Here is a 24,964-nt window from a genome sequence, read left to right as displayed (position 1 = left end):
AGGTCTTGACAAAAATGGAAATTGTTTCCGTTTTTTATCAAAAAAGTTTCCAAAACTGAGTGCAGAAAAGATAAAAGCGGGCGTTTTTGACGGTCCACAGATAAGATCGTTAATAAAAGACTCAAATTTTACGGACATTATGACAGAGATTGAGAAAAAGGCATGGAATGAGTTTGTTTGGCTTGTTCAAAATTTTTTGGGAAATAAGAAAAGTTCTGACAGTTCTCAACACGTCGAACAACTAATGAGTCACTTTCAAAGGCTTGGATGTAACATGAGCATCAAGTTACACTTTCTCCACAACCACCTGGACTATTTTCCCGCCAATCTTGGGGATCTAAGTGAAGAACAGGGCGAGCGATTCCACCAGGACCTTCGTACGATGGTGGAACGCTATCAAGGCTATTGGAACGCACACATGATGGCTGACTATTGTTGGAGCATTCAGAACAGCTCTCTACCTTCAGCTTCAAAAAGGAAATCAAATAAAAGAAAGTATTTTTCAACTTAAAAACTAAATAAAATAGGATTATCTTTAAATATATAGTGTTTTATTATAAAAAGACCTATGTGTAATATTTTTTTAACTAGAGCTGATACAGAAATTTCAGTTACAGATTTGAAAACGTCATTAACAATTGGACTAATATCATGTAACATAACCCAATCATCAGACATGCTGTTGTGCAGTGTAATTGGTATTCGAGTCCGCGACTTTTTCTGTATTTAAAACGAAGAGGCATTTATGCATGCGGTACCGTTAAAAATAATAGGAAAGGTATGCCAAAATTCAAAAACTTAAGCGTGGAGAAATAGAAGCATATTCATCTCCTCCTCTTTTAGCGTTAAAATGACAAGACAAAAAAGCTGTTATCATGCTGTCTACCATACATGATGACAAAATTGTTCCGTCAGATAGTTTGGATAAATTTACTGGTGTGCCTAAATTAAAACCGCAATGTGTAATAGATTATAGTAAAAATATGGGTTCGGTGGACACCGCCGACATGATGATGAGTACCTTAGGCTGTATAAGGAAAACGAGGAAGTGGCATAAAAAATTAGGCTTTCACATCATCGATTAGTTTATGCTTAATGCTTTTTATTTGTTCAGAATCTTAAAAAATAATAATAACAAAAAATGTTTTGCAGATTTTCAATTACATGTGATAAGGCAACTTTTAGAAAAAAAATAAAAGATTAATTGCAAATACTAGACGAGCATTCACTTCTCGTACTCAGTCCAATCCTCTTCGCAGTCTACATAACGATGCTTTGGTACATTTTCCTGTAAGAATTCCCAGTGGCAAAAGTCAGCGTTGTAAAGTGTGCGCGACTAAGAATAAAAGATCACACACGCGGTTTATGTGTGTAACGTGTAATGTTTATCTTTGCATTGACACATGTGCTGCTGAGTACCATAGATAGAAACTATAGACTAAATATCGACACTTAAGTAGGTACATCATCCTGTCACTAATTTTCTTTCATTGGTTGCCTCACTGAGGCAACTTGCCTGGCTTCTTTACTTTGTCCGTGTCAAACACACCGAGCCCACGTCTTTTTATACTGTTCAGTGCAAGTGTTATGTGAATTGTAACCTAGTTATAAATACACTTTGAACGTCACATTTTTGTTCAACATTAAATTTGAATTTGATAGAAAACGAAATGACATCGAAAAGTAAGTAAATTGTGCCAATTGATACGCCATTTTGATTTTTTATTTCGGTACTTATGATTTACTTTATTGCTTTTAAGGAAAATAAGACGAGTCTCAGGAATGTAGTCAATCAATTTTGAATCCAACTAATGATAGTCAAAACGAAATGAATCTTGAAAATATAGATGTATGTTTGCCTTCTCCGATAGCACAATCTCAATATTGTTACTATGTACCACATGACGGTGACTTACGCAGTACAGATAGTACGCCTGATTTATTTGTATCAAGAGGAACACAAACTCTAATAAAAACATCATCTGTAGGCACACAATACGATGCCAGCACTGATCTAATTTCAAAAACGGCAACAATATTAGCCGAAAAACTCTTCGGTACTAATGTGACTCGCAGGAATAAATTTATAGAAACGTATATAAATTTTGTGACAACTATAATACGTCTGATAAATACAGACAACGAATAATTTTATGAATCATGTACCTACTATTACTAGAACTGTTTAATTGGCTATTTGACAGTTGTAACAATAAAATATAAAATATATGTTATAAGCTAGCTTATGGGTAAAAAGTAATTACACAATATTTTTTTTGCATTAAAATGCATTGTTAATATTTTATTTTTGGAAAATAAACTAAGTGAATCGAAACGCAAGACGGCCACGGTTCGAAACGCGGGCAGCCATGATTAACACTCGTGTGACGTCACATTTCACAAACTTGTTTGACATCGTTTGATCGTTCCCGATTTTCTGAGAAAATACATAAAAATATTTTGATTTTTACTCGTAAGAAGAATCCACGAAATGGAGTCAGGCTATATAAAAGCTGATAGTACAAATTTGCCTAAACTGGATTCATTTATGGTCGCAAATTATTTTTCATGCAATCCTGACTTTTGCTCTGCCGAGTTTCGGAATGCAAAAACTTCTGTGTAAGTATTGATTTATAGAAAGTAATAGTAATAGTATATAATTTATTGGTAAAAGACGATAGTTATATATAATATTCAGTTAATATTTTGTGAAATAATTTATATTACATGTAGGTTATGTTTATAATTTCAGATCGTCGCGAGAGTCTTATGGTGATGACGCTATAGGGTATGTCCAACTAAAGCGGAAGGCAAACTTGTGTGTAATAAAGTGCAAAATTTGTCCTGAACACAAAGTTCGTCAACAACCATACTCAGTGTCCATGGTCATCGATGAAAAAGAAGGAATAGTACAAAGTGTCCAGTGTGCTGACTGCCCTGCCTCTAAAGGTGGCTGCAAACATGCAGTGGCTTTTTTAATGTGGACTCATAGAAGAAGTGAGGAGCCATCGTGCACAGCTGTTGCATGTTATTGGAAGAAATCGAAACTGTCTAAAGTGGGCAGCACTCTAAAATATATGAAAATCAAAGAAATGGCTAGCAATAACAGTTCTTTATTTATCCAACAGGATGGAAGTGTATTCTGTGAATTTTTAACAGAAAGTAAAAAAAGGAAATTGCAGAATTGTCAAATTTTAAAACATCAGCTTGATTATGAAGATGACATAGTTCAGTTGCTCTCATTGCACAATTTGAGTCACAAATTTAATTCAGAAAATGACTGTAATCAATTTATAAACAAAATACGTTTAGTGTTTACAGAAAAGAATGTTAGTGAAGCAGAAAGGCTAACATACCTGCAGCATAAAAGTCCAGCATGGTATGAGCTTCGCTATGCGAGAATTACAGCATCAAAAGCATTTGATGTGACTCGCTGTAAAACATCAGATGGCTCATTAATTGCAATATTAATGGGTGCAAAAGTGCCTGATACTGTAGCTATGAAAAGGGGCAGAAAGTTAGAAGATCTCGTAAAAAATATATTAACGGAACAACTTGGTAAGATTTCTCAGTGTGGCCTGTTCATATGTCAAGAATACCCTATGATAGCAGCATCGCCTGATGGAATTTTGAATGGTGATACTGTATTAGAAATAAAATGTCCAATAAATGAAAAAACTTCAAAAACATATGTTTCGAACAACCAAGTCACTGCTAAGTACTTCGCACAAGTGCAACTGCAGATGTACTTAACTGGATTAAAAAAGTGTTTATTCTGTGTGGCATCATGGAATTTTGAAACGAATAATGAGATCAATGTTGTGCCTCTAGATTACAATTCTGAATATGTAATAGATTTACTCTGTAAATTGGAATTTTTCTGGAAAAAAAATGTTTATCCACTATTATATAATAGTACCAAATAAAAAGATTTAATTTTTGAAAATCATTTATTTTTAATTATACTATCCTGTAGGTTAATCAATGCAGATGCAATAACAACACATTCGTCCAAATATTTCAATAATTTCATATTAATTAAAGAATGAGGTTTTAACATAGAGAATTCTCGCAAACGTCTTATAATTCTCTCAATATGAATCCTTAAACTCGCTATTTGTTTTGTTTTAATTACCTCCTGTTTTGATAATTTACAATTAGATGAAACACTTGGAGGTCTTTCTAAATGAATTCCTTTTTGCAGTAAATGTTCTTCTATATGTTTAAATCCTCTATCTGCAAGTATAGACATACCTGGTTCTAAACAATCTAAAAAGCTGCAGTTCTGTACTAATAAAACATCAGTTATTCTGCCACTGTATCCAGGTGAAATATAATTGATAATACCATCAGGGGTACTACTGATCAAGTATTTGGCAGTGTTTGCTTTCTTATATTCTGACCATGTTAAAGCCTGCTCTACAGATTTTGATGGTTTCTGTATTTCAATTTCAAAACAGTCAATAATGCAGTAAACATTATGGTATTTATGTCTAAACGCCATTGGTAAATTTCGTTTTACTGACCTTTTATTTGGTTTAATTATAAATGAATGTAATACACTTGCAATAAGAACTACAGATTTCATGAAAATTTTACTTGCATAAGATAGAGACATACTAAATTGATCTCCAAGCTCAGAAAATGGTGTATTTAATCTAATTTTTTTCAAACATTATAATATGTGTTCTTCAGGAAGCTTTGTATGTTTTAATATAATGTCAATTAAAAAATAACAATCCTTCGAAATTCCTATATAATATCGTGGATTATTCTTAATTAATCTTATAGTATTTTCAATAGACACACGGCATAGATTTTCTATTTCAACTTTCCTTTTTAATTCCAATAATTCACTTTGAGTTTCTTGGTCACTGCTAGTTGCTGTCATTATAAGTGAGGACTGAACCGACGGTGAAGTGTCAGTATTCGATTGTAAATATTTTGATGGCGATGAACTGTTTGATGATGACACTTCTAACTTTTCACTCAGCAGTAATTTTCTCCTGACGTTTGTATTGCTTGCAGATTTAACTTGAGACTTTATTTTAAAAGGTGATGTTGCAGTGCTCATGATATCAGGCTTTAAAGGGGAAGTATTCTTATCCTTAGCTTGATTAGAAGTTTGTACAAACTTGCTTCTAATCTTTGCAGACAAACATGCTTGGATTAATTTATCAGTTGTTTCAGGACATACTTGTGTTGCCTGATCTTGAAAATTACTGCAGTCATCCTTTGTGGCAGCAGAAAGAAAATCTAAAAAAATCAAAATATATTATTTCTAACATGTAAAGGTATACATGGCCAAAGTGCTCTACAACTTAAGAACTAGGTAATTAATACAGATGAAACTTGAAAAACAAATCTATTTTTAAATCACTGAACTAACCGCAATTGCTCGTCATGCCTGATATTGATGGTATTTCAGTTTCCTTAGTAAATATTTCTTGCATCACGTCCATACGTCGTCTTTTGATTACAGCTGATCGAGGCTGTGGAGGTGCAGTACGTTTTATTCTGTCTGGTTGACACTGAAATTTTGACGGCAAACAATCTGGCTTCATTCTTATTTTACCAACAGAACCCATAACACTGTATTCAATGTAATTTTCCATATCATTAGGTAGCTGTAAAAAGACACAAAAATATATTTAATTACTTTTTATTCATGTCACTGATTTAGGTACAAAAAGGTTAGGTTTATTTTCTGAAGATAACAGGTTAAGTTCATTTCTTCTTAATACTTACATCGAAATGGTCTTCACAAAAGAAAATCGCAGATTTATCAGATGTAAACTGCGGGTCTCGGCGTGTTAACTGTATCCACTGCTTTCGACGTTTAGGACATTTTGGGACGTGTATAAATAATTTATTAGGACATTTAATTGTCGTACTCTTGCACATAGGGACGCCACACGTCTTATAACTTGTCATTTCAGTAGGTATTATTTATAAAATCTGAAATTTGTACTCAAAATAATATACACGTTAGAGCTTATTTAGAGCAATGCAATGTACTCGATTAGAGCGTCGTATTAGATTGTTTTGTTTTTTGAAATATGACGTCACAGCCCCCAAGTGTCACGTGACTGACAGTTTTGGCGCGAATTTAAAATCAATGAATGAAAGTTTTGATTTTCTCTATAAAATAAGGCTTTTTTGGAAAGATGATTAGTTGTAAGAGGTATAAAATAAACCTAGGAAAATTTTAAATTAATTTTCCGAAAACTGTCAAGTAGCCAATTGTGATGAAAAAAACAATTGTGATTCAAAGATTTATTCTAGGTTAGGATTTATAAGAAAAGGAAAAAATAACTAGTCGATTAATAAGAGATTATTGTGATATAAATTTGATTTAAGACTAATTAAAAAAAAAAAAAAAACTAGTAGTCTAGACTACTAGTTGATTAATAAAAGATTATTGTGATATAATTTTAAGACTGATTTAAAATAAAAAACTTTGACTACTAGTCGATTAATAAGAGATTATTGTGATATAAATTTGATTTAAGGCTAATTTAAAATTAAAAAAAAACTTTGTCTACTAGTCGATTAATAAGAGATTATTGTGATATAATTTTGTTAATTTAATTAAATACCAACTAATAAATCGCTCGCTGTTTTATTTGCTTACAAAAATGTCGGATATTTTCATAGAGTATACAGTAATAGTTAAGTATGTACGCAGTTGTTAGTTAACCAAGCTCATAAATACAACTATCATAATTATAACGAAATATCGACATCGAAAAATTTACCTATCAACAACACTATTTATTGTAGGTATTTATCTACGATTCAATGTGCCCGGCGGTGGGAGCACGACAACTGATAAAAAGTCGCGCGGTTAAAAGGTTAATGTATGTTACTTCAGAACTTTTGACTAGGTGGGACCTATTTCGTCAAAATTCTATTTCCGAGAAGTCACTGTCGCCGAGCGATAGTGTTGTTACCGGTTTGTTTGTAGATAGTTATCGATAAAAACGACAAAGGCAAAGGAGGAAACGGACATTTTTGAGATTTTGATTTATCTAAAATATTATATTGCGAGCTTTATTTTAATATACATAGTTATATAATAAAATTGCATTAAATTAAATATAATACAATACTCACGTAACGAGATGTTTGAAGAAAATTTGTCTAGAAAACAGATATATATAGATAAAGGTAATAAAATCACAACTCCAGTATGCTAGCGTAAATTCTTCTGAGCGCACAGTTCGAAGAAAATTGAAAGAATTAGATTTCAAGGCCTGTCGCCCCGCCAGGAAGCCCAAGTTAACAGCTGCAACGTAATCAAAGCTCCTGAAGTGTGCCAAACAATATCAAGACAAAGATGTGAACTTCTGAAGATCAGTAAGATACAGCAATTTAACCAAAAATTGATACATTGTTATCATTTTTCATATCATATCATCAGGCTGAAGACGGGCAGCAGCGTCTTCGGTGCGACAAAGCCAGTACTACGGCCACCAACCCGCCTGCCCAGCGTGGTGACTATGGGCAAAACACATGAGTTCATGTTATTTTTGGCGTAAACTTGTGGAGGCCTATGTCCAGCAGTGGACTGTTTAGGCTGTAATGATGAATGATGATATCATTTTTAGTTAAATAATGCAAACAAACATGGAAGTTTATTTTTTTCCTATTTTTGACTAGTCTGCTTCAGTGACGAAAGCACATTCGAAATTTTGCAGAATAAAGCTCAGTATGTGCGTCGTCGTCAAAGAGAAAAGTTTTATCCTGATTGTGTCGTCCCGACAGTTAAACATACCACCAAAGTGATGATTTGGTCACTCATCAGCGGCAAAGGCACTGGACGTCTGTACGTCGTCAAAGGAATAATGAGGCAAGATCAGTACAAATAAGTCTTACAAAATCTGTTAATTCCGCAGCTCAGAGAATGGTTTCCAAATGGGGAACTATTCACTTTCATGTAAGATGGAGCTCCCTGCCACACTGCTCGGTCTGTTAAAGATTTTTTGGCAGAAAAAAAAATCCCTTTGTTGGATTGGCCGGGTAATAGCCCCGATATGAACCCCATTAAAAATGTGTGGGAGCCGATGAAAAAAGAAGTGGCTAAAGATGTGATTACCAACAAAACCGAGCTTCTAGAAAAGATTATTTATGTGTGGAATCATCATCCTCAAATGCAGGGACAGTACAGTTTTACATTGATAGCATGCCGCGCAGAATTAAAGCTTTGATAGCGCCTAAAGGCGGCTCAACTAAATATAGACTTTTACTAAAATTAATTTCACTTTTTTTTTAAACTAAATAAACTTATGCTTTTCTAAATTAATACTATTTTATTTATGTCAATTAAATCGGTAACTGATTGGATAATATAAAAATAAAAAACAAATCAGTTTAAAATAACACCGGCACACAAAAAAAATGAAGTGGAATGTGCATTTGACCGGACCTACTTACGGGTACGTATTTTGGTCCGCTGAATCCGAATTTGAGGTCAGTTTGACCTGTACACCCTCAGAATTTCGAGAAAACTTAAAAAAACCGTAAAAATGATGAAAGCGTCTCGTCTTCTTCTACATCCATTTTTTCAACCGTATTAATTTCCTTGGCAACTTCTATTTTTTGAGGCTTGATAGCTGATGAAACATTGGCGTATACAATTTTGTTTTTTGTGTTCCAGTTAAACCCGGTAGTATCTGTCATACAGAAATAACAATTCTGTAAACCAGTTGGTGAAGACCATATCACTGGTATTGTGAATTTCAAGTTTTCCTGTTTCTTGTTTTTTCCCACCGGGTTAACATCATGTTACATCGACTACAAATCTTATGTGGAACCCACGCTGAATCCAAATTAGTAATTTGGAGACCAAAACATTCTTCATAAATTTGTTTGATCTTATCAGATAACGATCTTCGATTCCTTTCCAAATTGAATTCGCCACAAATGTAACAAAATGAATCAGGATTTTTATTACACAGATGAGAATTACTTCTTGTAATAGTATACTCTCCAGTAGCCAAGTTGCCCACTTCTAAAGAGCTGCAGTCGCTTGATGACGACGCCTGCGAGCCTGCTTTCTCACTCTGACCAGACGCCGATACTGGGGTTCCGACTCCCTGCATCGTAAAGTACTTATCACTTGTACCTGCCATGACGGCACACACGCCGTTTACCCAGGGACTCTGCCAGATGGTTCTGTTGCCCACCGTCACCACGTGGAGGTGCCCTGGTTACAGGCACAAGCAATTAAGCCTTCAAAAGTCAAAAACAAAAGTGAAAAAGCAAAAAAAAATCCTTTTTTTGGAATTTTCGAGGGTTTTCTGCGATTTTTTTGCATTTAAAGCGGCCCATGGTCTCAATAAAGTTTCGACACATATTCAGCGGATCGAAATACACAAAAATCACTCTTAGTTTAGTTCTAAAAATTTTTTTACATCATTAAAACTGTCGATTTTCATCATTTTTACGGTTTTTTTAAGTTTTCTCGAAATTCTGAGGGTGTACAGGTCAAACTGACCTCAAATTCGGATTCAGCGGACCAAAATACGTACCCGTAAGTAGGTCCGGTCAAATGCACATTCCACTTCATTTTTTTTGTGTGCCGGTGTAATAAAACGGTACAATATCACTCGGTAATTAATATTTTACATGATATCTTGCAGTGCGTCTAATAATTTGGCCAGGGACTGTACATCCCTCCAGATGAAGCACTGGACCGAGTAGCATCCATGTTAGGTGCATTATGTAGCAGGTTCACAGTGGAGTTCGGCGGTGATATGGGAGGCCTACTGGAACTAGTGCCACTTGTTGTATCTGAAATACAAAATTTGGAAATTTTGGACTTTCAGCCTTTATTAGAACCTGGTAAAGATGAGAATATGGTCGTAGTAGTGATTTAGAGGCTGTTGGTAATTTGAAGAATTATACTCATAAAAAATTTGTTTTTAACACTCCTAAAAGTGACCGTAAGTAACTCGGTTAATTTATCTTTTTATAGAAAAAAATAGGAAAATACTAACAAAAATATATAATAATTTGATTTCATATTTGTTACATGTTCATATTCATCAATGATTTTATTTATTAAAATATTCCTCTGTTAGACATAAAGACAGACCAAACCTAATACCTGTTCAACCTACATTCTCCGGGGGAAGCTCCGTTAGTGAAAAATATATTACATAACAACTATACTGTAATCCAAAGTTTAAATCTCGTAATTTTGCAAAACACTTAAAGCCGAATTGCAGCATTCTATCGCGACAAGTCTCGACATGCGAGCGAAGGAAAAGCGCGTGCACCATTTGCCTGTTTTGTCATAACGCTGCAAACTTATGTTGCAGCGTTTTGTCAAAACAGGAAAAAATTGGTTCAAGATGTGTGCGCGGGTTGCAGGGAGCGAACCTTAATTTTTTGTCTATCGTTGACTGAAGAATTCAAGTCCCAAAGCAAAAATGTCCCTAAAGAAACGACTGCTTCTGTTGAATTGTTAGAAGTTTTAAACGTGCGATGTGAAAACAGATTTGCAGACAAAGAGATATCATAATTAATACCAGATCTTGAAAACAATAGCACAAACACAGATAACTCTCAGAACTATAAGACTGTAAGCAAGGTAACCTAGAACCTGTTACCCAGTTTACCCTTATAGTAGAAACTTGCTTACAGAAACTATTAACAGAGGTCACAATTTCTAATTCCAAGAAATGGAGCTGGTGGGTAGGTTAGCAGCTATGGAGGACCTTTATACTTTCACACTGTTCACATCCCCGAATTTCTAACCTTGTAAGGTGCAGGGATCTGAAGGCTCTCAATGATGCTATAAATTGTGCCATATCAGAAGAAAAAATCCAACAGTTGTCTTTTCGTAATAATTTCAAACAAAAATCGAATGCCTCAAAAGAAACGATTTTAACAATAAACCCCGCTCAAAATATAATTATAATGATGATAATCAATATGCCCTTTCCTCTTCTAAGGAAGCACCGTTTTGTAGATACTGTAAGAAAATCGGGCATACCTTGAAAATTGTAGGCTCCGCGAATACAACAATAAAAATTATTCAAATGGACCTAAAAAATTTACACCATATCAATCAACTTCCACGCCGATTAATTATTAACCAGGTTCCCGCGTAGATTATGAAGCAATGATGAAGTTGAAGGTGAATATGATATAAATAACACAACTAAAAATTTAAACTAATTGCTGCCCCGTATAAGTATCACACGGGTCAGTCTATTCCTATCAAAATGGATACTCACGTTAAGCCCAAGACCAATGGAGAGGGTAACCAGCCCCAAACTCAAGGTCTTTCCCCCAAACAGACCAATGAACAGGGTAACCAGCCCAAAACTCAAGGTTTTTCTCCCAAACAGACCAATGGACAAGATAGCCAGCCCCAAACTCAAGGTCTCTCTTTTAAACAGACCCATAGGCAGGGTACTCAGCTCCAAACTTGCGGTCTTTCTTGTAAAAAGATATCTAGATATTCTCAAATTGAACAAATCTATGAAATTAATACTAAAAGAAAAAAGTTACAAAAGCAGTGGAAATACAACTAACTTAGCGACCCACTTAAAAAGTAAACACCAGCATGCATATGCATATTCCCAACTTTCCATAAAATAGGACAAATATTAAGAAAGCTATCACTAATAATGCAGAAGAAAACTATCAGTATCATTCCTAGTTCCTACCACCATCAAAATCAAATACTAGCCGTTCTGATAGCAATAGCTTTTGTGAAAAGAAAGAGGATGTAGTTAATCAGGTAACATTTTTTGTTTGCAATATTTTTTGGAGCACATATATTAAACAAACTTTACAATAAATTCACAATTATATTCTATACACAATAAATATTTATATTTTAGTTTAACCAAGAGGAGGATATCGTAAGTTTAGAAACCATTTCTGTCTTTTCAAAATTAGCGAAAATAAAACAACAAACTGTATCGCAATTATTTGAAAAAAGTGCTAATTATGGTGGTAGTATATTTGAAATTATCATTGTTAATGTAAATTTTAGATTTGATCTTATTTATTAATATTTATGTGGGTGTCGTAAGAGGCGACTAAGGGATAACAAGGTTCCACAACCATCTTGGAACTTAAGAAGCCGACCGATGGCGGGATAACCATCCAACTGCTGGCTTTGAAATACACAGGCCGAAGACGGGCAGCAGCGTCTTCGGTGCGACAAAGCCAGTACTGCGGTCACCAACCCGCCTGCCCAGCGTGGTGACTATGGGCAAAACACATCAGTTCACGTTATTTTTGACGTAAACTTGTGGAGGCCTATGTCCAGCAGTGGACTGTATAGGCTGTTATAATGATTATGATGATATTAATGTCAGAAGAAGGGGAGCGTTGTCCATCATGAGCGTGTCATGTCAGCATTGACTGCTACTAATAAAATATCAGACCTATCAAAAGAAATAATTACAGAATACAAAATAAGAGCATACATACATAAATTTCTAATATTTGATTTTGATCCGAAATATACTACGATAGATTTATAGGTTTAAATGTCTTAAAGACATTAGACCAGGGGGTGGCCAGTTACATAGTAACCTTCATTTTCATATAAAGTGGTGCCATCTGTTTTATGATTCCGATAAAATGTGAACAGATAAAAACAGATAATAATTTAAATCAAAATCAAATGTTAGCCGTTAAAAATTATATCAAAGAGTGTACGAATTATTTTTTTATAAAATTCCGAGAACTCATAGCGTGTAATCGTGATTAGAAAGAAAGAAAGAAAGAAAAGTTCTTTATTGGCCATTATCATTTAAAATTTTAATAATACAATTAAGTTAGAAGGCCAACCAGGTCTCTGCCTCAGCATTGCTTAGCAGCAAATTGTTACTGCTAAGGCGCTGCTCTTCCGTCAGAGCCTGCATCGGCGACTTCAGACGCCAAACGCCACAAGAACATAATGTGCTTAATAAAAAAGAGAATATAAAATAAAAATCAACGAAAGATAGACACGTAAAAAAAAAGAAAAAAAAAACTTAATAATGAGAAAAAAATAACAGAAGTAACAATAAAAATATTCCAGAAAAAAAAGAAAAGAAATATATAATAATATAACAGTCATACAGCCTGACTAGACTCACACAAAAGATGCTCACTCATATTTAACAGTCAAAGTCAATAATATACTTATAGTAAATAATTAAAGAGATATATATGTAATATATAAAATAAATAATAACATTAAATCAATAAAATAAATAAATAAATAAATACATAAATAAGAAAACGTATACGGAGTGCAAGCTTCTGTCAAGGCTGTCACCAAAAACGCACACGTCCAGAGCGACAACCCGCTAACGCGAGAAAAAGTCACGTCACTGTCATCAAATAAGAGTTACGACGACATATTTTGTACAAAAAATTTGTTGTATTTTTGCAACGTGGTCGTGACGTGGACAATAGAATTATATATCATGACGTGGCATAGGTTATAGAGCGTAGTAGGGACCAGTCAAGGAGTGCAAACCCCCCGGAAACCGAGACAAAGTCCGCCCCGGCAAGTCGCGTAGACCCGTAGGTAAGTTAGGTTTTTTGCCAAGTTAATAACTGTATCTTTATAAGACGTTTAAATGTGACTCTGGATTTTAGTTCGCGCATTGGGGGCGGTAAATCGTTCCAGCACCGGGAGGCCGCAACCCTGAACGATCCACGAAAGGCAGCAGTTCTGTGCGCCGGCGTCTCGAAAACACTAGTACAAGCACGCCTGGGGTACCCTCCATGCACCTTAGTCCACGCCAATTTGCCAAATAGATATTGCGGTGTGCCAGTGCTCAGTAAGTCGAACATCATTGTAGACAAGTGCATCCTCCGGCGAGACTCCATGTTCAGTATGTTCCTATTATTTAATACAGGTGTGACATGAGCTCGCGAGGACAAACCAAAGCAATACCGTGCACAAGCATTTTGCAATTGCTGTATGAGTTTTGAAGTTCTAACAAGCAAGCATGGACCATAGACGGTATCACAATAGTTTAACTTAGATAGTATGAGTGACTCGCACAAGGTTAATCTTAGTCTCTCGCTGATATAGGGTCTAATGTTATATAAAAGCTTCAATCTATAAAAGCAGTTACGGACGCACTCCATAATATGTTTCTCAAAGCGGAGGTCGCCATCGAGCACCAGGCCCAGGCTCTTAACGTTGACCACACGCTCCACCCTTTCCCCACCTATCATTATGTTTATGGGTATGTTATCATACAGAGCAATCTTTTTTCTAGAACCAGTTACGAGGAGCTTGGATTTCTTGGGGTTCAGGACAAGACAGTTTGTTTTGCACCACCTTGAGATTGTCTTTAGGTCGATATTTACCTTATCAATAGCAGAGTCATAATCAACTGGCAAAAACGAATAGCACAGCTGCAGGTCGTCAGCATAGAGATGGTATTTGCAAAAGGTGATGCATTCTACTATGTCGGCACTGTACAACGCATAGAGGATCGGCCCCAGTATAGAGCCCTGAGGGACCCCACGACCTACAGACTGAACTCCCGACCGATACCGTGACCCATCAGCTCTCACCAATTCTACATACTGCTGCCTGTTCTGCAGATAACTGTGAAACCATCTTACAGCGTGGAGATCGATACCATAGTATGTTAGCTTACACAGCAGCAGCGCAGTGTTTATTGAGTCGAATGCACGATTATTTGTTCTTGTTCAATTTTGTGGCTTTTTGGTTGTGATCACTAGAGTTTTTGCATTGAGTTATGCTTCGTATTCCTCCGTATAACTGCTAGGACTTCGCCCCGATTCGAAATTTCAATTCGCAGCCTGAAGTAACAAAGTGGCCGGTATTGAATTTGAAGTGCCAAAAGACGTTGATAAATGAACGTGTTTGTTTTGCGAAAATGATGCTCTATAATATTCTATTGTGTTGTTTTGTGCTAGCATTATATCAAGATGTCGAGACCTTGTGAATTAGGATGTGAACCTTCTGGTAAGTTCAAACGAAATCATGGGGTAATATCTACCTTTCTTTTTAGATATTTTACTTAACCCTTAACTGTAGTCTCGGGGGTCATAAGTTACCTCAGCGACACCTATTTCACTTAATAACTTTACAATCCGACGTCGTGTGAACCCGTGCATTTAGGCAACCTCATTACGTCGCGTGGTGTGGCGAGTAACGGACGTGCGTCGCTTGAACTTTCTTAGATGCGGAGGTACGTATGTATGTGGGGTCGAAATTGACCCTCGACTCCGGAAATGGTTGTATTTTTGTAAATTCATTTTGTAATGTCTTTTTTGTTTTTTTTTCAGTGAAATATTAACGTTATGGACAACAACCGTATTGCACGGCTTTTAGAGGATGGAAGCGATAGTTCAGACTGGGAACCCGTTCGTAATGCCACGTTAACTGCCTGTGATGATGAAGAAATTAGCGAGGGGGAAAGAATCAGCGAAACAAAAATTGCGAGGAAGCAGAAGAGCCGTCTTGTCCTAAAGCAGACTAACTGGTGAGAGATGAGGACGTTGGAACCATCGAGTTCAAGTAACGAGGAGTAACAAGATACAACACGGACTTCTGGTTTTTATGCAGGTAAAAATCGATTCAAATGGTCTGAAAATCCCCTCGCTTCATCACGTGTAAGACAACATAACATAATGGTACATCTTCCGGGTCTCATAGGAGAGGCATGTGAGAAAACAAATATGTCGAAGATTGAATCCTGGCAATTGTTATTTCTCGATGAACTGATAGAAATTATAGTTCTTCCTTCTAACAAAAAAAATCACTGAATTTCGCGAGAAGTACAATGACGACAAAGCGCATACATACTATGTAAATTTGATGGAAATGAGAGCATTTTTGTTTCTTTTATCGGCTTTACGGTTTGATGAAATCGATACGAGGGGAAAGAAAGAGAATAACAGAGCTGCTTTTGTTTTTTGAAATATTCAAAAAGTTCATTGAAAACTGTCAAAAATGTTATATGTAGTTGTTCGGATATTTCACTGTAGATGAAATGTTATGTCCATTTAGAGGCAGATGCTTATTTCGAGTACATATGAAATCTAAGCCAGCTAGACATGGCCTAAAGGTATTGTGTTTATGTGACGCCAAAACTCATTATTTGTATAATGCCTTTATTTACACCAGAAAATCTGGTACGAGGAGAAAGGGCGAACTTTCTATACCTACGCAAACTTTGCAATTAGCTGAACCTGTAATGAGAAGTAATAGAAACATTACTGGTGATAACTGGTTTTCGTCAATCGAACTAGTTGACAAGCTGAAAAAAGATGGATTGAAAGATGTATGTTGGAACAGTGCGCAATAATAAACGGGAGGTTCCGCCAGACTTTTTGCCCTATAGAACGCGTTCTGAAGGGTCGTTCTTTACTTGGTTTTACCATCGACAAAACACTAGTCTTCATATGTCTGAAAAAAAAGCGTAGTCATGATGTCAACAATGCACCATGACAAGACTATCGAACAAATTAGTGGTAAACCAGAGATCATAACGTTTTATAATAGTACTAAAGGAGGCGTAGATGCCTTTGTAGACTAGACATGTGCTAATTAATCAGAAGCTAGAAGAACTCAACGATGGTCATGCGTTATAGTTTCGGCTCTAATGAATATTTCATCGGTGAACGGTTTTATTTTATGGAAAGTAGCATGTTCGCGCCACTAAGCGCGACGTATGAATCGTACACTCGTTCGCTTATTCATTCGACGCGAGCGCAGTGATTACAGTTCAAATAAAAACGCCGACGAGACAAGTTAATTCTTGTAGTACAAGGCGCGCGCCCGCGTTTCACCCCGCTCATTAATATTATCGGCCGGTCTCTCGTAATATAGCGAATATGCATTTACGACAAGTGTAGTTAAATACATCGGAAGAAGCATCAACTCAGGAGTGCGACTTCCTACCCGCGCCATCGAGTCCAAGGACTTGCTCCGCCTCATTTATTTATTTTATTTATTTATTCTTAATGTACACCAAAATACAGACCCATATAAAGAAAGACACAATAGAAGATGTACAAAGGCGATCTTATCGCCAAATAGCGATCTCTTCCAGATAACCTTTGGGTACAGGACACGATACAGTAGCAGCGGTTAAGGTGTGCACAAATTAAGGAGTAAAGATCAATTATAAATAGGTAAAAACTACGATATGATAAACTTACATAATTATTAAAAAAAGAAAAGAAAAAAACATATAAATAAGTAAATATTTTAGTATATAATGTATGAAACTCATATATACACACATACATACATACATACATATAACATAACATACACACACATAATTACATTGAGGCATACATATATTTACATAAAAATATGCATTAAAAAAAATAATTAGATACATAAAATATACATTAACAATAATTATTTACAAATAATAATATATAAATATCATATAAATAAATGTTATTAACGATATGTAGATAGAAAATGTTTTTTAACACGTCGTTTAAAAATATCAATGGACTCTGCTTGGCGAATGTCTCACGGGAGGGCATTCCACAGTTTTACGGCCTTAACACAAAAAGATTTGCTGTAACATTGACTATGCGATATAGGATGCTTAAGTCTGTTGTCACCCTGAGAACGAAGGCCCAACGTACTGGGCACGTCCGAGCCAAGAAAAGTAAAACATTTTTTTAGGTATGGGGGAGTAGTGGGATGGAAAAGGATAGAGTAGAGAAAAGATAGAAGATGTAAGTTGCGGCGTTCTCTTATTTTAAGCCAGTTAAGCTGTGCTCGATAATCTGAGATATGATCGTACTTTCTTAAACCAAATATGAATCTGATGATCATGTTTTGAAGGCGTTCAAGTTTATTAAGGAGAGTTTCAGACAGGTCAGAGTAGCAGACATCAGCGTAATCAAGAATAGGGAAAAGAAGTGTGTGGGCAAGTGATATTTTAGTTTTGATAGGCAAGAAATTTTTCCACTTTCTCAATGTGCCGATTGCAGCATATATTTTGCGACTGATCTCAGCAACTTGAGGTCTCCAAGAAAGTGTGCTGTCTAGAATAAGGCCTAGATTTTTGATACCATCATGAAATTCTAATTTCGAGCCACCAAAACAGACAGGAGGAAGATAGGAAACATCTATTTTGGATATCTGTATAGAATTACCTATTATGGAAATTTGCGACTTATTAGGATTTATCGACAGTCCATACGATTTACACCAAGAACATATAACTGCAAGTTCCTGGTTAACACGACCAATTGCTGAAGCCATATCGTCAACAGGAGTTGTCAGATAGATCTGCAAGTCATCAGCATATAAATGAAAAGGAAGAGAAAGAATATAAGTTAAAGAATTAATAAATATGGAGAACAGAAGAGGGGAAAGAACACCACCCTGAGGTACTCCAGCTCTGAGACGGCTGCATGAAGAGAGCTTGTCAATGGTTCGAATTCTTTGTGCGCGATCATAAAGATAGGAACGGAACCAATTAACAGCATCTGGTGAGAAATTTAAGTTTTCGAAAATTGCGAGGAGAATGTCATGGTCAACAGTGTTAAATGCGTTCGAAAAGTCTAATAGAACAATAACTGTGACCTGCTGCTTATCAATCCCAAGCCTCATGTCGTCACATATTTTAGCAAGAGCCGAAACAGTGCTGTGCCCAGGGCGGAAACCAGACTGGAAAGGACTGAGGATATTATTCTCATGTAAGTAGTGCGTTAGTTGCTTATGAACGATTCTTTCAAGAACCTTGGACAAGAATGGTAGCACGGAAATCGGGCTATAATGAGTGTGTGAGGAGGGGTTGGAAAGCTTAGGAATAGGAATGACATGAGCAAGACGCCATAACTCAGGAAAAGTATTAGATGAAAGAGAATGATTGAAAATATTGCAAATGATAGGAAGAACTGTGTTTATAGATAAAGTGATCATTCGTCGGCTCACTCCATCACAACCAATGGCATCCGATTTAATAGCCTGGACATGCTTGTAGACATCCTCTATATCGACAGAATGAAAACGGAATGGAGTATTATTTATTTTTGACCGAAGAGAAATTTCAGCAATAGTATTGTCTCTAACACTAGGAGTCAAAACATCAACAGTGGTGAAATAGTTGTTGAGTGTGTCAAGATCAGTTGATTTACAAATATTATCACGTTGCCTCCCAATCCCTAATGTGTTCAGAAACTTCCAAACATCAGAAGTACTTTTGTTGTTAATGGAATTATTTATAAAATTGCGTTGTGCATCTCTACAGATTCTATTGCATCGGTTTCGTAGCTTTTTGTATCTAGTGAGATTATCTTCAGTAGGGTTAAGCTTAAATTTCGACTTGGATGTGTTGCGTTTAACCATAAGTGCCTTAATATCTTCAGTTAACCACGGTGCAGGGAGATGTTTAAGTTTGACTGGACGTAAAGGAGCATGAATATCAAATAATTGAGTTAGAAGAGAATTAAAAATATTAAGTTTATCACTTACGGCTGGAGCGCTTAAAACACGAGTCCAGTCAATACCACTCAAGTCACGCTGAAAAGTCTCAGTATTAAAGTTCTTAAAACTTCTTCGCATCACAACAGTTGGTTTTGGTTTGGGTGCACGAATTTTATAAGATAAGTATACTAAGTCATGATACGAAAAACCCTCAGCAGGAAATTGACCATGTAAGTGCACTCGTTCCGGAGCCGAAACAATCATCAAGTCCAATTGCGACGGCACACAGTTCGGAAAAAAATGTGTTGCGTTGGTAGGGAGAAGACAAAGGTTCGCACTGTTAATAATATTTTTTAATCGATGTGCACGGTGATCATTTCTTAATATACAAGTGTTAAAGTCACCCATAATAATTGTGTGATCTACACATAAAGTATACCTTTCCAACAAGCTCTCAAATGTATCAAAGTAGCTAATATGCATAGAAGGACTATAATAAACACCAAGTAAGACTTTGAGATTACCAAAAAGAATTTCAATAAAAATATGTTCAGCAGATTCAGAGTACTGTGACGGAGATTTGTCAAGAATGGAAAATGAAATGTGGCTGCGCAAATAGATCGCAACCCCTCCGCCACCCTTTCCAGTTCTATCGTTTCGAATTAAGTGAAAGCCTGGCAAAGCATACGAGGTAGAAGGCAAATTTGGTTTCAGAAATGTTTCGGAAATTAGTATAGCATGTATATTCTTGACATTAAAGCTTGCTAAAAGATCGTGATAGTGAGAAGGTATACTTTGCGCGTTTATGTGAACCAGGTTAAAATTTTTGGAAGAAGTAGAAAAGGTAGAATCTAAAAGTGAATCAAGTGACAAAGACATACTATGGAAGCTATCTTCTGTTGTAGTGGATGCACTAAGGGATGATACGCCATCATTAAGATTACTAATACATTCATCAATATCATTCATTATAAAGAGTATAATATAATAATAAAATATAAATGTATATAAATTTATATATATATATAAATATAATAAATTAAAATAATAATAATAAAAATACTTTTATAAGTTAATATACCAAAATATCAAAAACAAAACATTATGTTACCTACCGGCAGTAAAAGTACTAAATTCAACTAATTCTAAATAGTACAAAAATAACATGGAAAAATTCAACTACCAACAATATTATAAAATAACAAAGTGAAACTTAAAAAGGAACATTAAAAGAAATAATAACTATTAACAAAGAGACATGAAGAATTCTAAACCTAATAACCCATAAGACAGTTTATCTGGGTATACTATACACTACTATAATAATATATTAACTAAGGCGGAAAAGCAAGAATCCAAGGCAAAACAAATAGTGATTGAGTAACCTTAATGTTAATGTCATTTGTCATACATGTGATGGGTGTCAAATAAAATTAATGTTTATTGATGGGTAGATTTGCTCTAAGTTAATAAAAAATAAAAATATTGTAAGTGAACGTGTGCTAAAAGAAATTTTACAGCTGAGTAATTATATAAATGAAAAAAGAAAAAAATAAAAATACCCAATTACAACAAAAGACATCAACTTAATTAAAGACATCAACCTAATTAATACTACATAATTTATACCAAAACGAACTGCAAATATTAAGGTCTTAAGATGTGAATTAACATACAGAAGGAGTAATTGACAGACATAATTACTTGTTTATTTTTTCGTAACTCTTTTGGGCCTGCAAGCTTGAGCTGCTTTACTTTGCTTGAGGTTTTGATCAGGTGTAGAGTTCACGGGGGAAGAGGCACCAGCTTGGTCTTGAGTAACAAACCCGGGAATATTGTGCAGTTCAGCCTTTGAAGTAATTCGATGTTGAGTACCATCAGTCCCAGAGACGATAACGGTACCATCCTTGGTCCAGCATTTTGATATTCCAAACTGCTGTCTTGCACACAGAAATGCCTCATGACGCTCCTTAGTCAGGAATTCAGAAATTGTAACACCGGAATTTTTAAGTTTAACTTTGTTGAACCATACTTGGTTTCTTATAGAAATGTCTTTAAATTTAAGAAGTATGGCCCGTGACTTGTCTTTAATTAACTTTCCAAAGCGATGACAGCGACTCACATCATTGGAAGAAAGATCTGGCATACTAAGGTGTTCACTCAACGTTTTAATGGCAATACAAGTTGTGTTTTCTTTCGTCTTCTCTGGAATACCACGCACTAACAGAATTTTCCTCCTGCTTCGTATCTCAAAAAATTCTTGTTGCTTGGTTAGAATTGCAACTTGTTTTTGAAGAGAATCAAGAGCAGAAAGTACAAATGTGCGAAATGTGGAGAATTGTGCTGCTATATTTGAAGCTGGACTTGAAGTAAGATTTGAAGCCTGTAGACTTTGTTGGAATTCTGTCATCTTCAAGTTAAAATGTTGAGTTAATTCTTCAGTTGAGTGCTGGATTGACTCCATTTTGTAATTCGTATTGAAGAAGAATCAAATAACACAAAGGTACACACAGTTTACTTAGTTTTGTACAAAAAAAAATTAATAATGAAATAACTGCTGGTAGGTATGTTAAGTTTTAGTGCATTATGTGTGTTAAAAATGCAACAATATAATTAAATTTAATAAAAACTTGAAGAGCTTTTTATAAAACGTGTTGACTATTTTACACCTACCGCCCAAAAAAAAAAAAAAAAAAAAAAAAAAAAAAAAAAAAAAAAAAAAAAAAAAAAAAAAAAAAAAAAAAAAAAAAAAAAAAAAAAAAAAAAGCCTCATCAACCTGCACCACCAAGTAAGTTCCAACACCTTTCCTCAGTCCATTATACAGTCCACCTTACCCTTCTTACCTACCCATTCCGCCCATCGTTCGATGTGAAGGGCCCAGCCCCTATCATTTTTTGGTCTTCGAGCCCCCGAGATACCCTATGGATATACAGTCTTCTCTGAAACCGATTATCGATAAATAGTCCCCTGAACCCAAGAAAACTAGCTCGACAACACCCGGTTTTAATAATACAATTACCCACATCTCAAAAAATTAAATATTAAAATATCTTAAATACGTATAGATTTCTTAAATATTCAGTTATATAATATCAGCCCAACTGTTAAAATTCATTAATCCATAATATTATTATTTGTTATTAACATTTCTGAATAAATATTTCACTTTTATTTATTTCCATATTTTGTTAGTTGTCATCATCTGATCGTGCTGTGTGGCTACGGCACTAAAGAATTTAGCCACCCCCTCTCTTCCCGTGGGTGTCGTAAGAGGCGACTAAGGGATAACAAAGTTCCACAACCACCTTGGAACTTAAGAAGCCGACCGATGGCGGGATAACCATCCAACTGCTGGCTTTGAAATACACAGTCCGAAGACGGGCAGCAGCGTCTTCGGTGCGACAAAGCCAGTACTGCGGTCACCAACCCGCCTGCCCAGCGTGGTGACTATGGGCAAAACACATGAGTTCACGTTATTTTTGGCGTAAACTTGTGGAGGCCTATGTCCATGTCATGATGATGATCATCTGACAGAATGATCTGATGTTCTCGGCCAAGTTCTGGACGGGACTAAGGTCTCGTTAGGCCGGGGGAAACCTATAGCCTTCGGCACGATTTTTGATTATGTATTAATAGGACCCAATGAGGATTTACATGCAACGCCTTCGAACCAGTCCATCTCAGCTCACGTTACCAGCTCAAACAACTACAAAAACAGAATGATGACGGAAACTTCAAATTTTTCGTTAGACCTTAGAAAGAGAATGGAAATTTTTTTGAAGAAACATCAAGAGGAAGACCTAGAAGAGATTGCTCCCAATGACACCCAAACAAATAGCCGAAAGAGAAGAAGGTGTTATTTATGCGATCGTAAAAGGGATGTAAAATGTACCAAAAACTGTAGCAAGTGCTTACTTTTTATTTGTAAGGGCCACACATTCAAAAATATTACATGTACCAAATGTTAGATTTATTGAACTAAAGGTTTTAGAATTTTCGTACGTGTTTTGGTTTAGATTGTCTTTTTTTTTCGTTTATATCAGAAGAATTTCCTAACTTTTATTATTTTAATATATAACAAAGCAGTGTGATCAAAGAAATATATGTTTTTATTTATTTATTTTAGTAAGTATTAAGCTTAAGGCGTGTCCAAACATAGCGCGGCAATCGTGAGCGGCATGCCGCGCGCGATTTCCGCGCTGTGTTTGGACGGCCGCCGCGCATGAATGCCGCGTGTTGCTGCCGCGCGCGAACGAGGTTGCCGCGCGCGTAGTGTTCGTTCGTCAGTGAAGGTGTGTGGACGTAAACGATGGATAACGAAACGGCAATTCGACTTATTGAAATATATGGTTCATTTAATGCATTATGGGACACCAGGCGCAAAGAATATCATAACAATAATTTAAGAGAAGACATGTGGGATGAAATCGCAAAAAATTTCGAGCAACCGAAAGCAGTTCTAAAAACCAAAATGAAAAGTCTTTTAAGCTCATACAGAAGGGAGAGAAACAGAGAAAAAACGAGTAACATTACTGGTTCGGGTAAGTTTAATCTTTTATTTAATGATATTGATGAAATGACAATAAGTACTCCTACAGCAAACAATAACAAAATGAAGTACTTGTAACAAAAGATTCTATTCTACTTACATATAGGTATCTAAGTTAAATGTATACTGTGGTATATGTAGTTCTTGGAATTTACGTAACCGAGTGAGCTTTATTTGTGGTTACGTCGTGTACATGTATAATTGTGTAAGTGTGCGTGCCTGTCGGAGCCTAGGTGAGAGCGGTCAGGCGCATGCATTGCGCTCGCTCACATAATGATAGTAATATGGTTCGTACGCAGTTCGCACGTTTGTAATGCTCAACTAAGTATAGTACGTTTTTTCATGCACGACCCAAAATATAAATAAATATGGCAAACCGATTGAGTTTGACATTTCTTAGAGCGCAAAATCATTGAATGAATGTTTTTAATAAATCAATGAATTAATGCAATTACGTAGATTGAATAATTTTCGAAATACGTATAATCATCATCGAAATATTTTGGTTAAAATATGTGACCGTTGTAAAATATGTTTAACGGTCTGATCAGCTGGTAAACTAGACTGATGGTCGTGAGTTTATACACACATGTTTAGGAAAGTATTTCTCACAAGCAGATGGATATAACAGAATTGACACTTTTATTGTTACAGATAGAAACAAGGCCTACAAGTCTAAATGGTTTGCCTACGAATCTTTCCACTTTTTGCATGATAGGGGTAATCCTATTGACACAGTGGTAAGTACGCTAATTTCATACATACATTCATGTATAACCATACTAATATTATAAATGCGAAAGTGTGTTTGTTGGTTTGTCCTTCAATCACGCCGCAACAGAGTTACGGATCGACGTGATTTTTTGCATAGGTATAGCTGAGGACCTGGAGAGTGACATAGGCTACTTTTTATCCCGGAAAATCAAAGAGTTCCCGAGGGATTTTAAAAAATAAATTCACGCGGACGAAGTCGCGGGCGTCATCTAGTTTCTCATAACGTAATTAT

At 35.7% G+C, this 24,964-nt stretch overlaps 2 protein-coding genes and 3 long non-coding RNA genes across 5 annotated transcripts; 2 read left to right on the top strand and 3 right to left on the bottom strand.

Annotated features, from left to right (window-relative positions):
* The first annotated feature begins 2,384 nt into the window (after positions 1-2,384).
* LOC123663014 lies at positions 2,385-3,946 on the top strand. Its single transcript, XM_045597761.1, has 2 exons — positions 2,385-2,619; positions 2,753-3,946. The coding sequence occupies exons 1-2, from the start codon at positions 2,492-2,494 to the stop codon at positions 3,924-3,926; spliced, it is 1,302 nt and encodes a 433-aa protein (XP_045453717.1). The 5' UTR covers positions 2,385-2,491; the 3' UTR covers positions 3,927-3,946.
* On the bottom strand, positions 3,937-5,564 carry LOC123662703. Its single transcript, XM_045597507.1, is given in 2 exon segments — positions 3,937-5,256; positions 5,390-5,564. Coding segments are annotated over 2 exon segments (1,485 nt in total). The 3' UTR covers positions 3,937-3,946.
* A 5-nt stretch (positions 5,565-5,569) lies between these two features.
* On the bottom strand, positions 5,570-6,250 carry LOC123663015. Its single transcript, XR_006744600.1, has 2 exons — positions 5,749-6,250; positions 5,570-5,627 (listed from the first exon to the last, which is right to left on the bottom strand). It is a non-coding gene; the product is annotated as an uncharacterized LOC123663015 (long non-coding RNA).
* Positions 6,251-9,589: 3,339 nt separating this feature from the next.
* On the bottom strand, positions 9,590-12,526 carry LOC123662926. Its single transcript, XR_006744575.1, has 2 exons — positions 12,457-12,526; positions 9,590-9,795 (listed from the first exon to the last, which is right to left on the bottom strand). It is a non-coding gene; the product is annotated as an uncharacterized LOC123662926 (long non-coding RNA).
* Positions 12,527-13,348: 822 nt separating this feature from the next.
* Positions 13,349-14,328, top strand: LOC123662925. Its single transcript, XR_006744574.1, has 3 exons — positions 13,349-13,546; positions 13,618-13,802; positions 14,250-14,328. It is a non-coding gene; the product is annotated as an uncharacterized LOC123662925 (long non-coding RNA).
* Positions 14,329-24,964: the final 10,636 nt, after the last annotated feature.

The sequence above is a fragment of the Melitaea cinxia genome, chromosome 19 (assembly GCF_905220565.1).
Source record: "Melitaea cinxia chromosome 19, ilMelCinx1.1, whole genome shotgun sequence".
Taxonomy (NCBI): domain Eukaryota; kingdom Metazoa; phylum Arthropoda; class Insecta; order Lepidoptera; family Nymphalidae; genus Melitaea; species Melitaea cinxia.
This window is presented reverse-complemented; position numbering and strand designations above follow the sequence as displayed.